General features: G+C 42.0%; 1 protein-coding gene across 2 annotated transcripts in view; it reads right to left on the bottom strand.

Annotated features, from left to right (window-relative positions):
• Window positions 1-6,234, bottom strand: part of COL14A1 (collagen type XIV alpha 1 chain) — a gene marked incomplete at its 5' end in the record, with an annotated part of 120,167 nt that extends 113,933 nt beyond the window's left edge. For both annotated transcript variants that reach the window (XM_084281298.1, XM_084281299.1), the window contains 2 exons: window positions 458-574; window positions 6,153-6,234. In XM_084281298.1, coding sequence (XP_084137424.1) covers window positions 458-574; window positions 6,153-6,234 — 199 coding nt within the window. The remainder of the gene's footprint in view (window positions 1-457; window positions 575-6,152) is intronic.
• Window positions 6,235-17,274: the final 11,040 nt, after the last annotated feature.

Raw genomic sequence — 17,274 nt, 5'->3', positions numbered from 1 at the left:
GGCCTCATCATTCAAAATTGTTTGTTTTGTTTATTTATTTATTTATTTTCTGAAACCTTATTGATCTTTTCTGGAGAGCTCACTATGAGAGAAGACACAAGGAGATCCACCTTTGACTGGAACAGTGTTCCTGTGTTCTCCCTTGAATACTTTCCTAGGCCTCCTTACATCCAACTGGAAGAAAGGTCAAGACAGATGGTCAGTGACAATTCCCAAGGACGACGTATGAAGCTTATCCAATATCCACCTCCTTCTACTTTAAGCCCCATGCCTAGGACAATCCTGTGGCAAGTCCAATTTCTCTCTTTTGTTGACCAGTCAACACTCTTATCCACAGGCTGCTCACAATTCCTTGGTTCTGAAGGGTGACTTTAGCCTCAGGAAAGCTTCCTGGCCCCAGGTCTAGAAGACAACAGTCATTTCACCTTCCAAGAGAACATACAGGCTTTTGGTTTACCTGAACTTGGAGTGACAAGCAGCTTATATCCAGTGAATTGCCCTTTGGGGGCTTTCCAAGAGATCTGTACACTGTCAGGAGTGACTACATTATATCTTAGTCTTGTTGGTGGGGACACTGCAAGTGGGGAGAGAAAACAACATTTTAAACTCAAATAAAAGGCAATCATCAATTTTAAACAAACATTAAAATAAACATATAGGAAGACAACACACATTTTTAATGATAAAGGATGCAAGTTATTCAAAATGTCACATATATCAGTTTATTAGTTTGTAAAATGACAACCCCAGGTGCACTACTTCCCTTAGACATACCTTTTATCTCTTTACAAAAAGATACTAACAACCTAACAGCAGAGGACAAAGACAAACAGTGTTAGATGTTAAGATTCTAGTTTAGCAGGCAAAGCTGGAAATACAAATGCTCTTTGTTAATACAGGGGAATTAAAATTGCTCTCCTTGCTTATGCTGACAATGTGTGTTACCTAGCCTCCCTTACTTCTCATTACAGTGGGTGTTTCCCCACATTTAAAGTAACTTGGGGCCAAATTTTCAAAGCCTTGTGAAGATGCAGTAACCAAGAGGAAAAATAGACATGCACAGAGCAGAGGGAACATCAGCTGCCCAATTTGCAAACCTAGCCTCAGGGATGCCCACTTTCCCAGCTGCAAGCACTGCTTTGGTCTCATCAAGACCAGGACATGTGCACAGGCTGGGCAAGATTTAGGCAGGGGGCAATCTGGAGGCAGTCAGTAAGTTTGACCTCTACTTATCTTGTGCCATCAACTAGGTTTCAAACAGAAGCAGCAGGTGAGATGAATAAAAGCATGAAATGAAGAAAGATGTGACTTTTCAGGGAAGTAACACACAGAGGAACAAAAGATAACAACCCTAGGTTGTTACTGCAAGCTCAGCAATGCTGTGCCCATGTACATTAACTGGCAAATTCCCCTAGACTATACCCTAGATGGCATTTTTCTTCTGCCCCAGGGAGTCACATCCCCCTTCACAGCAAACAACTGAAGCACTGCTGCTGGTTGTGCAGCCTGTGGGATCCAAGGCTGTCAAATAAGGGGAATCTTTATACATTTCAGTAGGTTTTGGCCCACACAGAACTAACTGACCTAGAGAGAAAGGCAGCCAAGGAAGTTATCCAGAGGCTGAGAAATAAAGAGAGTTAAAAAAAAACAACAACAACAACAAAAAAAAAACTTAGCACAGTCCTCCATTGACCTTAAACCCTCCTTTTCCCACTACCTTCACAGCCCACTGAACTTCCTTAATTTTTAAGTCCCTTGATGCCTCTGCCACTACCAGCCTTAAGGTTTCTCTTGGTATGTCCAAGAAAGAAGGGAAGTTATCTGAAGAGGGTGGGAGGAGTGGCAATTTCTTTGCTCCAGGGCCCAATGTAGTTGATTAGGCCCGTGCCCATGTTTTCTTGGTCTACTACATATTATAAGTCAATAGCACTCATGGCATTTCTGAGATTTAAGGATTACAGCATATGGAGCATCTGAGCCTAGAGGCAGAACGTGCTATCCAGGAGTCTCTGGCCTCTCCATTTGCCCTGCTGCAGTCAATGCAGCTCTGGCAACAGCAGCAGCCAAAGACCTGTCCTCGATTGATTACTTTTTCCTACTTGTTTCTTTTTCCGAGACTTTGCTGAAGAAAGAAGGAAAGAGGCAAGCTGTATTTTCTTTTTTTTTGACATTTGAAGGTGTTTTTAATGCCATCTAACATTAAAAATATTTTGAGGCTTAGAAGTAAAGTTTAATAGAAGAGATTTTTTCCCTGTATGCAGCCTATCAATCCCCAAGGGACAGAAAAAGAGAGGATACAAGCACCAAGAAAGCTTAGCAACACCTCTATGCTCTCAAAGACTTGAGAGAACAAGCTCAGGAGAGAGGCAAAGGGGTGAAGAGAGCAGGTGGCACACCAATTTCACATACTCAGCATGGTTCTGGTTTGCAGCACTGGGCACACATCCAAACAGTGCATCTCCCCATTTGCTGGGCACAATCCTGTCAGATCGAGCCTTCACCCTGCCTGTCACCTCCCTCAAGTTCAGAAGATGAGAGGCTGTAAGTAAGAGCATGTGCAGGAATCGTTGCAAATCCAAGATCAGTTCTTTGAAAATTTGGCCCCTGTACTGCAAAAATATTTCCCTGGGCAGGCTTCTGCAAGAGCATTCAGCATGCTATAATTGTAATAAAATGACAGAGACTATGGCAAAAAGTTTTGAAAGCCAAGCAGACTGTAGTTATGGATTACAGCTTTTAATTCATTCTCAAGATTCAATCTGTCTTTGAGCTACACATAAATCATCATGACTTGGTGCTGAATGAACAAGAGTGACAAATCATACCTAGAGGTTTGCAAAATATGCACTTCCTATCGTTATTTATTTTGCCTAAGAATGAGCAAATGAGCTTTTTACGCTTGCATACTGTCCTTGTTCAAAATGCTACACATTTCACTGGGATTAAGTGGTAAATTTGTACAGGGATTAAGAGGCAGAACTGAGAGCTATCGTAACCAAAAAAACATGGACTGACAAAAAAAAAAAATATCACATCTTAGAATTTCAGAGTTTTTCTCTGCCATCTTCCTCCTTCCCCTGTCACTCCATCTGACTTCAAACTTAATTTATGAAAGCATTTTCTAACAAAGAAGCATAGTCCTGGCCTAATCACCATCACCAACTAGGTAAATTTCAGGAGCCCCTAAAAAACAATCACAGATCTTACAAGCAAAGAAGGACACAGTCACCAGAAGTTGTTCTCTTTACTACAGTTATAATGTGAAAAACTAGAAAAGTTGTGCCAGAATAGTCTTTACATAACTAGTCAATCTTCACTGGGTACTTTTTGCATCAAAAGTGACAGCACAGGGGAATGGACATTCCTACACAGCAATTAACCATAAGGAAAAAAAGAATTTTTCATCAGACAGATACTCAACTGTGTCTTAGTTGTGCAAAGACTAATGCTCTGGCATAGAAAAGTACATATAATAACTAAGGAAGTTAAAAATCTAACACTTGAACAGACAAAGTATTGATGGGAATTACTACACATTCACCAACCTGAAGAGGGTATCTTTATTTCTTTGGACCTTTTTTGGCTGTGGAACAAAATCTCACTTCTTGCAGAAAGGGAAAAAAATTAATCCAAGCTGAGTCAGTTAACTGATAAAAATCAGTAGCTAAAGCTTGTTAAGTGGTTCTACAGGAATGCAAAAGTGAATGGCCATCAGCAACATTAGAGCAGTCACCCAAAAGAACAGTAAAGACAACTTCAAGGCTTCGGTTTGTGGAACCAGATAGATCAGCACTCCAAATACATTATTCTCATGGACAAATGGGGAAAGAGTGTTTTGAACTGTTTGGTGTTTTAATGGAAAGGAAAAATACTGATAAACTGTATACCTGCAGCTGTCTCAAAGGCATCCAATACTCTAAAATTGGATATTAACTAAACCTTGTGGCTTCCAATGTACTTTTGTCTTAAGAAAAGAACTGAACAAGTTAATATGCATTGCAATTACATTAGTAACACATGGAAAGTATTGCTACACGAGGACAAGTTTCCATCTTTAAATATAGAAGAAAAATACTTAAAAATAAGTCACTTTATGAACAAATGGAAATTTCTACAGTAGTTTTCTTGCCCAGCACTTTTTTGTGTGCTATGTAGGAACTGAAGTAGATGAAAACCGGATTTTTTTGTTGCTGTTGTTTAAGTGACATTATGTTGGATAAGGAATAAGCAGCAGTGAGGAAAGAATAACTGTTGTTGAGTAAAAACTGAATGGTGTTTTGGTCTATAAGACATTCGAGCAATAAACAAGGTAAAACCACGTAGCTCGGCGCAGATAACTCCTCGGTTGAAAGAAATCAGTTGTAACTTCAGGCATGTTCACTTCAGTCTCCCAAACATTTTCTCCTTTCCAAGAAGTCACATTGCACACCTTTAACTGAGCATCTTTGCCAAAGGAAGGAAACACAAGCTGGAACTAAATCCAGCTCTTCCTACACCTCGACAGAGTGTACAACTTTGTAAAACAGACAAATTTTGTTAGTGCTGTATAAAATTGTAGACAGTTGGCCAGCCGCATGAAGAGTTTACTGCAAGGGGTGGCAACCTTATGAAAGTATTTGAGAAGCATCTTACTAATTCAAGTGTAGCAAGAGATATTTTTATTCTGTGAAAAGAGATTAGACTTCACATCACCTCTTTCAGTAACAGCACAGTCACGTTAGGCCAAGGCAACAGTCCACTTAGCTTAGTATCTAGCTGCTGACAGCATGCAGTAGCTGATGCTTGCTGAAAGAGTGTAAGAACAAGGGAAGTATTGTTCTTTATTCAGCAAGTACACCAACTCTAGCTTGTTGCTGGTGTATTGTGGAAAAACTCTCTCTGACCTTCTTCTCATTGTATTAATAGTTTGAGAGTTTTCTCCCTTACAAATGACAGATTAAATCAAAGCTAAAAAAAAAAAAAAAGTAGGGGGGAAGAGTACGCTTTTCCAAGTGCATGGAATTGCATACAACTGTGGATGAACCTCTCTCCCCAGTCCTGCTGTGCAAATCTTAACCATATGTAGTAGGACTGAACTGCACAGACAGGGGACTGACCATATGCTTTGCTTTATTGGCTCATTAAGTCACAAACATTCTGGCCCTCGTTTCTGACCAGAACTGATGTGTTGAACATTGGGAACACGTATTTCTTCGTTCACCTCACATCACCCACAGTAAGTATTGCTGCTAACTTGTGTCCCTAAGTTCTGGGAGAGCCTTGTGAAACACTTGCAGATGCCCAAACGTCCAAGCCAAGATGCTTCCCCAGCACTTGAGTGCCACGCGGACTGGACAGCGCGGCTGCTCGCTTTTACAAGTCAGAAAGCCTCACGTTGACACCAGTCTGAGTGTGCTCATGAATAATGCATTACACAAGAGCCTTTAGAAGAGCCCCAGGATCACATTCTGCTCCCAGTTATGCCTAGGCAACCTCATATCAAAGGGATTAAATAAACATAATTTTGAGAAAAATGTCCTTCTTCAGGAATCATAAAAACTTGCTGGCATTTTTCCTCCCTCCTTCCCCAAGCAGTATGATAAATTTCCTCGAGAATCATACCACTGTGCATCTGATCCAGCAAGTATGTAAGCTTAACAATCTCAGCAGGATTTTTTAATATCCACAAAGGAGATTAAAAGAAAAAAAAAAACCTGCAGAAGTAGTCTGTGACATTTACCAGTACTGTGTAATACTGTATGATCTAAGTGTTACATGAGCTACTGTTCCAACAAAGAAAAAACAGTATATTCCTTACAAGGTTAATACCAAGGCTGGTACTTCAAACTTCCTTGATTACATAGGGGGCAATCACAGCAATTTCTAATCAGTACTTTCAGGTAAATAAAAGTAAAAAATGTCCTGTAAAATTCATTTTGAGACACCTGAACTTGCAAAAAGAATGATTTATGCTATTTGAAATACATGGTTCAAAAAGCACACATGAGCATGTAGTTCTTCGCTCCCAGAAATCAACAACAAAACTGCATCATTTCAGTAATACTGGGTCAGCAACCTAGTACGAGGAAAGTAACACTTGCATTTGGAATAAGTCTATTTCTGCACATCAGAGTGATCTAGTGAAAAACTCCATCTTCTTACTTAGCACTTACCTTGGCCCTGGGCGTCACTGATGGAGTAAGCTGCTAAAAATGCCAAGAGGATGCAGCTCTGTACCTCATACCAACAAGGCATCTTTTTCCCCTTGATGAACACAGTATCAGTGAGCCTGAAAACACACAGAACAGAAATATTTATTAAATTTGTAAATCTAAAGTAAACACTTTTCATTAAAGTGTGAGCAAAATCTGGATTCCATTGGGAAAAAAAAAAAAAAAAAAAAAAAAAAAAAAAAACTACTAGGAGTTTGCCATGGACATCAGTGGAGCTAAGATTTCATCCTGGAAGCAGTTTATAAACAAACCATATTTTAGTTGAGAAGGACAAAGAAACACGTTCAAGGCTCTGAACAGTTCTAGAAATTGGTCCCATGTAACCAGAAGAGTATTAATCATTGCATAGCATACATTAGCATTGGAAGTAGAGTTTTCTATGCATAACAAGGCAAAATGGGTATCTCTACAGAATCCAGCATTGCAAACACCTTACCAAGGCACCTGTGGTAGAGAATTCTGAATCTCTAGATAAAGTAGGACTTTAACCGCTATCTACTTTATATCTAGAAAGAATCCAAAAAGGGATATTAAGTCATTTATTTCATGACTCTGCAATTAAAATTAAATGAGAAGTGTCCTGCAAGCCTACCATAAAACATCAAATATGCATACTTCATCTCCCCAGTGAACTCATTCACTGGTCAGTTCAACTGAGCAATTTTGCACATCAGCTGTCAAAAAAGGCAAAATTTGTTCTGAGGAAATGCAAGTCCTCCTATCAACATCCTCTGTTTCCTATTTTTATCTTATTGAGCTTATTCTGAGCTCTCTGTTGTACTATCTGGCACAGTGACCGAAGCAAACAAGTCAGAGGCATACAGGGTGTCAGCTAAGTACTAATTTTATCTGTGGGCAATTCCATGGTCAAAAACATCTAACTTAATCCATTAGAAGCATCAGAACTTCGGAGTGCAGCACTGTATGAACACTGAAGGCAGTTCTAGGTGAGCTGACAGGGTTACCAGAAGCAACTCAGGTGCCAAAGTTCAAGTTCCAGGTGGGGTAGTTTATCTGCCCAAGAAACTAGGTTAAAAACAGTACAAAATTCTTTATCTGGACTTGGCTATTAATATTGGCCAGTAGAGTTACTCAACGTACATAGAAGCACCTCTCAAGACTCATCATCTTCATGACATCATGCTTTTAAATGTTTACCTATCACTCAACTTTACTGCACTAGTTTTGGTCAATTTTCTGGGCTAGGAAGAAGAATTTTTGCTGCCCTCTCCTGTTAGTATTTTACTGGAGAATTAATTTTGTCAAAGACAGCATTTGAAGGTTTACTTTGGTCAACTTTGGTTTACACATTTCTGCTTTGCAAGTCCCTCCCCTTTACCTTCCACGTCATTTTCTCTAATAAACACAGGATAACAACACTTAATTTACCTTCCCTGTTTTCAGTGTCTTCTGAGGAAGGCGTAACGTGAATGGTCCAGCCACTATCTAATAATAGAAAAGGCAGACTGAAGTACCTCATTGAACAGATGAGAGGATAACCCTACATCTCCTTCTCTTTTTGTAAAAGATATTTACAATTTGCCATAGTTATCCCAGTCCTTGGTGTTTCTAATGTCACAAATCCCAGTCATGGATATTTGGTATTCCACCTCAAAATATACAGATGGCTTCATCATTTGAGGTTCTATCCCCACAGAAAGTTACCTAAGTTTCAGTCAAATTATCAACAAGTTTCACTCTACTCAGATACACATTTTGAATCCACCTCTTACAGCATGAATCTCTCAAGACAGAGAGAAATATCTAACAACAAAACCATGCATCCAAAACTGAGGTATAGCTATGCCCAGATCTTAGGGTGCATCCTCCAGATAGAATTCAAAAACCCAAGCCAAGTGCCCAGGCTTTCTAATACACAAACATAAGGAGTCGAGCATCCAAGGACTGGATCCAGATGAACCAGCATCAGCAGGCAGTTGCCTAGTGACAGGCAACAGGGAAAACAGAGAGCTAAGTCCTGAACAGCGCCCCTTGTGCAACTTACTTCGTGTATCAAAGCTTCTCCTCACCTCAGGAATACAACCTGAAGCATGTAAATGTTGACTCTTCAAAGGACAATACACGACTCATTCTTCAATTCAGTCACCACTACGTGTGAGTTTCTTTCCATATAATAACCCAGATATTAAAATAGCCACTCACAGTGGTCGCTCAGCTCCCCATTTGCTAGTTTTGATATAAACCCTCCTCCCAGATAAGGGCTATAAATACTGACACGCAATGCTGTGTAGGAACACTCTCTCCCACTCATTTTAGAGAACAGCAATCACACGAAGAAGGTATGATTTATTGATAGAAACATAACTGATACAGGATAAAACACAGCCTAGGCACAAGCTGACTTCTGCAAAGACCAGCACCTCAGGGTTTGCTCCAGGAGGAAAGGCACACAGAGGCAACCACGAGTCTGCAGCCACCTTGTGGCTGACACCATCAGGGAATCAGAAAAGCCATCCCATTCCCCCTGCTTTTTATGTATTTCTCCACTATCTGGTGGAACAGCTCTCCAACTGAATATCTCTGGCAGCAGAGACCCAACTCCAGGCTCCCCTTCCACACCAAGAGCCCAGCCGATGAGCCGACCCCTGCTGCTCCACAGGCACTCGCTGCTGTGGTGGCCTCGTCTCCTGTCCCAGGAAGGGGAAGATTTACACACCGTAGGCTGCCCGCAGCATCCACACAAGCCACCTTCTCCTGGGGGAAGGACCTGCCTTTGAGGCACCCCAAACTTGTTATATGGCCACCCTGCTCGAGGCAAGACCCTCCAGAGGAGCGCCGTGTTTCTGGGTGCCAGTTAAACTCAACCAAGGAGCAGAGCCCAAGAGGCTCAGCCAAGGAACAGATCTCGAGGACCAAGGAGCTCAGCCCTGAGGAAACCTGCCCAAAGCTGCAGCGCCTTCACACACCTGGCCAGCTGTAACATCTCCCACTGCAGTGCTTAGAGCCACCCTGCCACACCACAGCCTCGGTGAGGCACCAAAGGATTTATAACCCATATCGTGGTGGCTTATTAGGGTGCAGTGTGACCCAAGTTTCTCGGATCGACGTCCCACAAGGAGGAGTGGGAGCAGACCCAGGGCAGCAGAGGGCTCTCGGGGGACACCCCGCTTCTCACAGCACCCTCAGTGGTGCCACCCAGCGCCCCGTTTTAAGGCGACATTTCCCCTTTTTGGTTCAAAAAGGGGGGCAGCAGGGGATGTCTGTTATCCCCACCGATTTGGGGGGGAACCCCCAGGGGACCCGGGCGAAGTCCCTTCAGCGCCCACCGGGACGGGGGAACCGGGGGGAGAGACCTCCCTGGGGCCGCTGAGGGAGGATGTGCCCAGCCGGTCCCTCAACTTTAAGTGCGTTTTCTTTTAATAAATTCTAATTATCCTTAAAAATACGGCTTCTGCAGTTTTTAAGGGGCTTCCCTTCAGGCTCGACACTTCTGTCCCCTTCACCCAACAGCGTCGCCCGCTCCCTGCGACTCCACTCCGGTCCCCACCACCCTTCCCCGGGGCTGTCCCCACAGGTGGCTGTGGGACACCCCCACCCTGTGCCCGGTGAAGCTGTTCTGGGCTCAGAGCCCCCCGGGGCCTCGGAGCCAGCCCCTGCCCGCCTCTCCCCATCCCTCCCGGGGCAGCACCGACCTGGGCGGGCAGCGGCGGGCGGCCGGGGCTGGGGGTGCTGCTGCGCCGCGCCGCTCCCCTCCGGCTGCTCTTCCCCTCGCAGCGCCGCATCCGACGAGGAGGGAGGGCAGGGAGAGGAGGCGGGCAGTTATAGAGCTGAAGGTGGAAAGAAGGGGGGAAAAGAGGCGAGCACCGGGCCCGCCGGCCAGCCCCCGCCCCCGGGCCCCTGCGCTGCGGCGGGAGGGTGCGGCCAGGTGCGGGAGGGGCTGGGCTGGGCTGCGCCTCGCCTCGCCTCACGGCACCCCGCTTCTCCCCTCACAGCACCCCGCTTCTCCCCTCAGTGCCACGGTTCTCTGGTGTACCCCACTTCTCCTGTCAGCATCATGACCCTCTAGTGCACCCCACTTCTCCTGTCAGCACCCCGCTTCTCCTATCAGCACTCCAGCTCTCTGGTGCACCACGGTTCTCCCCTCAGCATCCTGGTTCTCCTGGTGCACCCCACTTCTGTCAGCACCCCAGTTCTCCTGCTGCACCCTATTTTTCTGGTGCACTTTGGTTCTTCTGGGGCACCCCAGTTCACCTACCAGCACCCCACTTCTCCTGTCAGCACCCCCTTTCTCCTGTAAGCACCCCGCTTCTCCTGTCAGCACCCCCTTTCTCCTGTCAGCACCCTACTTCTCTGCTGCACCCCCACTCTCCTGACAGCACCCTGGTGCACCCCACTTCTCTGGTGCACCCCCCTTCTCCTGGTCCTGCTCCCTCTTAACTCCCTCTCCTCCTCCCACAGTTGCTCATTCGCTTCGTTATCAATGATTTAGAAGGTGCCTGCCCCACAGTGTGGCTAGGAATGCTATTCCTCCAGTGCTGGTTATTGCGCTGATGGATGATTAATCGGGGAAATATTTATAATAAAGTGTTCCAGTGCTTGTCTGGCTTGGCATAAACCTTGATTAAAAGCGCTGTAGTACACGTGCGCATTTTTGCCATGTATGTAGACACAGCAATGGGGAAGAGGAACTGCAGAACCTGTATTCATACACAAATTTGGTTTACCTCACAGTATACCCTACTGAATTTACAATTAAGGCTACTACTCATGAAGTTTGTAAGTCCCTAGAATTTAAGAGGAGAGTGAAAATACTCATTTCAATGTGCCTGATCATCTGTATAAAATTACAAATGAAATCACTGAAGGACTGCAGCTAAGAAACAAGAGGCAGAAGTGAAAAGAGAGACGTGCATTGCTTTGTTCACATAAGTAGGACTCCTTTTGAAGTAAGGGGAACACTGTAAGTCTCAGGGAGACGACTGTGTCTAAACTCCATAAAGCAGGACCATCTGTGGCTGGGTAGGGTTCCCAGTCCTGCAGACTCTTGTCCAAAGTCACCTTGCATAGGCATCTTTCTATGGAAACTACAGAAGTGTGTAAGCTTTAAAGATACTTTAAGTCCTGTTGTTTCATATAGCAAATGTTAAAAAGCATTCATAGATGTTGTTCTGCAGTACTGCCAGGTGTGTGCAATGGCTAATGCTTTGTACCAGCCAAGAAGAGAGTAGCTTACAGGGCAATGATTCTTCTGAAGCCATAAAATGTTCAGCTCATTGATGCTAAGTGTGACACATTTTATACCTTTTCAGTCCCTAATTTATGTACTTAGCTAAATAATAGTCATCAGAAGACAAGGACGTAGATGGATAAGTCTGTTTGCAATACCCTTGAAGACTTTGTAAAAGCAGGCAGATAAATCAGCCTAATCCATGACTGCGTGCTGGCTCGTGTATTTCAGGGCATGACAAGGAACAGCCTGCCAAAGGGAGAGTCTGGCTCCCTCTCTGTCTTTTTTTTTTTTTTTTTTTTTCCTTCCATGTATTTGTACTGTAGTATGCAAAGTGCATGAGCACCATCCTGTGGCTCAATCTAGCCAGGGAGCTACACTGAAAAGTCCTAGATTTCACTGACCAGCAAGTAGATTCTGAACACACTGCAGCCTTCACATGAATTAATAATCTAATTTTGACTCAGCAATTTGCATCAGGAACTAAATTAATATTTTACATTTTTGCAAAGTATGTGCTTTCAAGGGTAACTCTGCTGATTTTTCTTGTATCAGTTTAATTTTCCTGATTTACAATATTATTTTTTACACCACTTGTTCACCTTGTAGAGTATATCCTGCTTGTTACCATTGAGCTTTACTCAGCTTGCTCTGGAAAGCACCATAGAACTCCTTGCACAATTATAAGGAAGAGCTCATGTTTTTCAAAAGTTAAAGCTAAACATTAAAGTATAATGCTTCTTTGAAAGAGCTCATATATGCTGCACATCTGGAAATATATTAAGAAATACAGTAAGATCACAGTGGTGACATTTGCACAATATTAATGTGCAAATGATTTACCTATATTTCCTTCTTGTCTTCTTTTTGGAAAAAAAAAAAAAAAAAAATTCAGAAGAAATTTACTACCCGTGGCTCGGTGCCATGGATTTACTTTTCACTGTTTTGACTTGGCCAAGCCTTTGTGATTTCAAAAAGAGCAACAAGAATTAATAGCTGCTGTGTTTTAAAAGTATACAAACCAACAAGAGAATGACCATCCTTTGCTAGGCTAGTATAGATTCCACAAAATTTATATCAGTAGGATTACTTGGGAATTATATTGAAAACACAGCTGGAAACAATTCCACTAATCCAACTCAAGTGTAAAAAAGATCATAATTAACACAGACTGGTGAGCTCAGAGTGAACTGGACTGAGTAATTGTACAAGTGAACCAAGTAATGAACCACTGTCAGCAGAATTTGTGGGATCTAAACAGAAACCAATATAATAGATATCTTTGGTGGCTGCAGGGAAGAATTACTTTAATTAATGATCCTCTGTTTTTTAGAATATATTCTGCTTTTTAGGATTTACTTAGAATGTTTCTCTGATTTTTTTCCAGTATAGCAATGAATGCAATATTCATTGCAGTGCTTTCTTTTTTTCTTTTTTTTCTTTTTTTTTTTTTTTTCCAGAAGACTTTCAGAAAATGAGAATGTCAAGTTTCAAGGACATTTTAAAATTGCAAATAATTGAAGCCTGATTAGGTCTTGTATTCTTTTATTACAATGACATTGTAAAAGGTGAGTAGTGTTTTTACCTCCTAAACTCATCTATTTTACAAAGAAATGTTCATTCTTAGATGTCCTCTCCCCTCCATTAACCAAAAACTCATCACACTCAGTGTTGACTATAGAACATGTATTTTTGTGACTAGAGCCATTCTCTAGGTCTAACAAAAATTCCTAGAGTTTTGTTTTTCTGTTAATAGGACGAAAGAACACAAAGACAGAGGTAATACTGGAAGTAAAGCACAGTTGAATTTTCCTTTAAATTTTGGCAGTTCTAACTAAATACGGTGGTACATACAATGCCCTTTGGAAGGTGCTTTTGCCAAGATCAGTCTGTCAACACTTGAAATAATTAAGTGATTTATGGAATCATATGCTGAGAGATCTGAAAAGGACTCAGGACTGTATTCTTCCCAAATTAAAAAAAAAAAAAAAAAAAAAAAAGTAATAAAAAATGTAATTGTGATACACTATCTTACCATATTAGCCATGCTTGCTTCCTCAAGTTTCTTGTCTTTAGTAGCTGAGACAATTTCATCACTATTTTGTGATATAAATATGCAGTGAAATGACTTCTGAAAAGGCTAGCTCTGTTTTGTGAAATATTTTTTCCATTGACTGTTTTTACACAACAGCTGTTTCTCTGCTATCAACCTCACAAATGTGGCATTTTACAGCTCTGTTTTCAGGCAGAAACTGTCACAGAAGTCCAGCTTTCCTTCATTATTGGTTGGCACATCTGATGAGTCATTTTCATTTCCTTGATATTTTTTAGAAGATTTCAGTGCTGTCAGCACTTTGGTGAGCTTCTAGGTTTATTCATCTGAAGTTTATTACACATAATGAGGTAAGTGAAAGGGATATGTAGGAAGTCTGATTGATGACATGGCCATTAAAGTGTAACTTTTCAAGTGTATGGTGGTCCTGTTCCTCCAAATCTGCAAGAAAGGGAGCAAAGCTGGGAAGAAATGAGTACAGAGGTACAGAAAAATAAAAATATTTTTCAGTCATACATTTTTCTGTCTGTCTCTCAGTATGAGGATTCCAGAAAGTAATGGGAAGCATGAAGAGTTTAGTGTTTGGTTATGTTAGTTTTTTATTCTGCATCAAATCAGATCTTTTTTGTTTTATACAGTGAGATTCATCTGTCCTGGGTTACACTTCAACATCTGAGCCAGGTTGCCTGGCCAGTGCTGAGGAACAGCCACATTACCTGTATTAGCCTGGAGATGCGGCCAGGAGCTAAGCTTCCTGAAAAGTGCAGCTTGTGCAGATCCATTCTGGAAAGGAGCTCAGCCACACATTACAGTCTCTGAGCAACAGAGGGGCTGAGTTCTGCCTGTTGAGAAACTAGAGTCCCACCTGCTAATTCCCGCACCCATAGCTTCCTCACAGCAACAGAGAACAGGAGAAGTGACATTATCCTCTCTGACGTACGAATGTGCTCACACAACGGCAGTCCGCTGTACCTCACTGAATAGGGAGGGTTCATGTGTGTTTGTTCTCCTTCAGAGCACAAGGAGAAGGATGTTTGAAGGAAGAGTTTCCCAGTGTCCTGCTGAGCAATGCTCTGGACCCGTGAACATTACACAGGATCACACAATCCTTGCAGCTGGAAGATCCTGAGATCATCTAGTCCAACCACGGTCAGCTAGAGCAGGTTGACCAGGGCTATAGCAAGTTGAGTTTTGAGTACCTCTAAGAATGGAGACTTTATAGCATCTCTGAGCAACCTATTTCAGTGTTTAATCACTGAAATAGGTTGTTTTTTTTTTTGTTTTTTTTTTTTTTTTTTTTAAGTGTTTACTTGTGTTGAGGTAGAATTTGCTGGCTCATGGTCAGCTTGGTGCCTAACAGGACCCCTGGCAAAGCTACTTTCCACACACTTGACCACCAGCACAAGCTGGTGCCTGAGTTTATTCCTCCCCAGAGGCAGGACTTTGTGCCTCCCTTTGCTGAATTTCATGAAGTTCCTGTTTGGCCATTTCTCCAGCCTGTCAAGGTCCCTCTGAATGGCAACACAGCCCTCTGGTATGCCAACTATTTCTCCCTGTTGTGTATCTTCTGCAAACTTCAAGATGCGCTCTCCACAGTCAACCAGTTCATTAATAAAGATTTTAAACAGATTAGCTCCAATACCAGCCCCTGGGGTACATCACTACTGGCTGGCCTCCACCTGGACTTCATGCTGCTGTTCACAACCCTCTGAGCCCAGCAGTCCAGCCAGTTTCAATTCACATCCCTGTCCACATATCTAGCCCATACTTCATCAATGTGTCTACAAGGACATTACAGGAGATGTGTCAGAAGCACAGCTAAAGTAAAAGTAACCATCATTGCAGCCAAAATGCAAGATCCATAATCACTGCTCCCATCTGCTCCTGGGCTGCATGCTGAGACTTGATCATCAACCAGCCTGAGATGGGCAGATCCTGGGATGCTGCCAGCACCGAGGCAGGGGCATGAAGAGGGAAGAAGACAGAGCAGACTTTGTGGTCCTTGGATCTACCACCAGCTGGAAATAAAGCACAAGTATGGCTGGCAAAGGCAAGCATGGATTTCTTTCCACTGGGCAATGCTGCGGTGCAGATTAAGTTGCAGCCCACCAGCAGCACAATCTGGCACAGTGAGCAAGGGGTTCACCGTGTCTTAATGAATAAGCAGAAGACCTACAGATTCTGGCTGTCTGTGCCAAAAGTAATTTTCTTTGGAATGAAATCCAGGCTGGAATGGATATTTAAGCCCAGTAGGAGCTGGAAGCAATACCATTGTGGTCTCTGTAATATATACCTTGAGTTATGAATACAGGAGATGTCTGCAACAAGAATTCCTTTCCAAATGGCATGCATCATAAGCTATTACCTGAAAGAAGCAGAGCTTCTCGTCTATGCCCTGCTGAGCTCTTGCCTGAGCTCCTACCCGGTGTACTGCCGAATGCTACAATTACACCTCTGCAGGCTGGTTCCGTCTGCTGTAAGCACTTCTCTGGTACACGCATCCACAAGAGTAAAATTCTTAACAAGAGACAGATTTGTTAAATGCTGCTGATTTTGGTTTTCCATCTTGCTTATTAATTAATTTATTAACGATGATTAGTTGATATATTAGTATAATTGGTTATTATTAACATTAATAATTTTAATTCATTTGAAACTACGAGTTTTCTCTTTTTTTAATTTGCAATTTTTAGAAAAAACAAAAACAAAAACAAAAACAAAAACCTCTGTTCATAAGACTCCAAAAAATAATTACTGAGTTGTCTCCTAGAATAATATCACGTGATAGCACACTGTTATGTTTTGCAGCTAAGCAAACACCCGAACAAAACTCTCCTTTAAGGCAGAAGTTTATGTTGCTCACAAATTTTATTCACCAAAAATTTTGTTCCATTGTAAACCATTGTCTCTGTTTTTTTCTGCTGCTTCTGTTTTGAGGGATTTAAAGTGTATGAAAAAAGAATCAGAATTGAGTGCTTTGTTCCTCTACACATATTTAAGAATTACAACTGGAATATTCAAGAACAAACTTGGTTTTCCCATATTTATTTAAGCGAATGCTAAACATAAAAAGTTAGCTTTCCACAAATAAAATATTGAATTGACCTTAACAGAAATTTTATGAAAGCACAGTGCTACTGTTCTGTAGTTGCTGAAGAAAAAGCCATTAGACTTAAAAAAAAAAAAATGTAGCCTGTGTTTCAGATTAATTTTATAGAAAATGGAGGAAACCAAGAGAAATATTAATAGTTTAACTTGTTTAGTAGTTTAACTTGTTGAAAACAGCTCAGTGAAATTGCCCCCACTCAAATACTCACTGAAGAGATTCAGTATGCCTTCCACTTTTATATGTCAGGGGCATTTAAGCAGCTGAAATAACTGTCGGTTAATTAGTCCAATAAATGTCAACACTCAATATCTGTATACTGGAAATCTCACTTTAGCAGGTATGAAGAGGTGACAGTTTCAACATTTTTTTTTTTTTTTTTTTTTTTTCCAGTCATGAAGCAGTAACAGATGGGGGCAGTCTTGGACAAAAATCTCTTTTGTGCATTTACAAACCTCTATCTTGCTAGCTTCTGAGCATCCAAATTCAGGCACTGTGTCTGTTAAAAGAGACCACTTCAACAGCCTCCGTTTTTGATCTTTATTTAGTGGTGAAGACCTGTATCACTCAGCTTCAGAGCAAAAGGGCTCCACTCAGCCGAAGGCAATTCGTAGAATGCTTCCCCTCACAGGAAAAGGTTTCTATTAAAAAAAAAAAAAAAAATTAAAAAATAAAACCATTGCACAACTTTTCAGGCCTAAGCATCATCTGATCA

Source organism: Netta rufina (assembly GCF_964035555.1).
Source record: "Netta rufina genome assembly, chromosome: 2".
NCBI lineage: Eukaryota > Metazoa > Chordata > Aves > Anseriformes > Anatidae > Netta > Netta rufina.
Note: the sequence above shows the minus strand (reverse complement) of the source record. Positions and strands in the feature narration are given on the sequence as shown.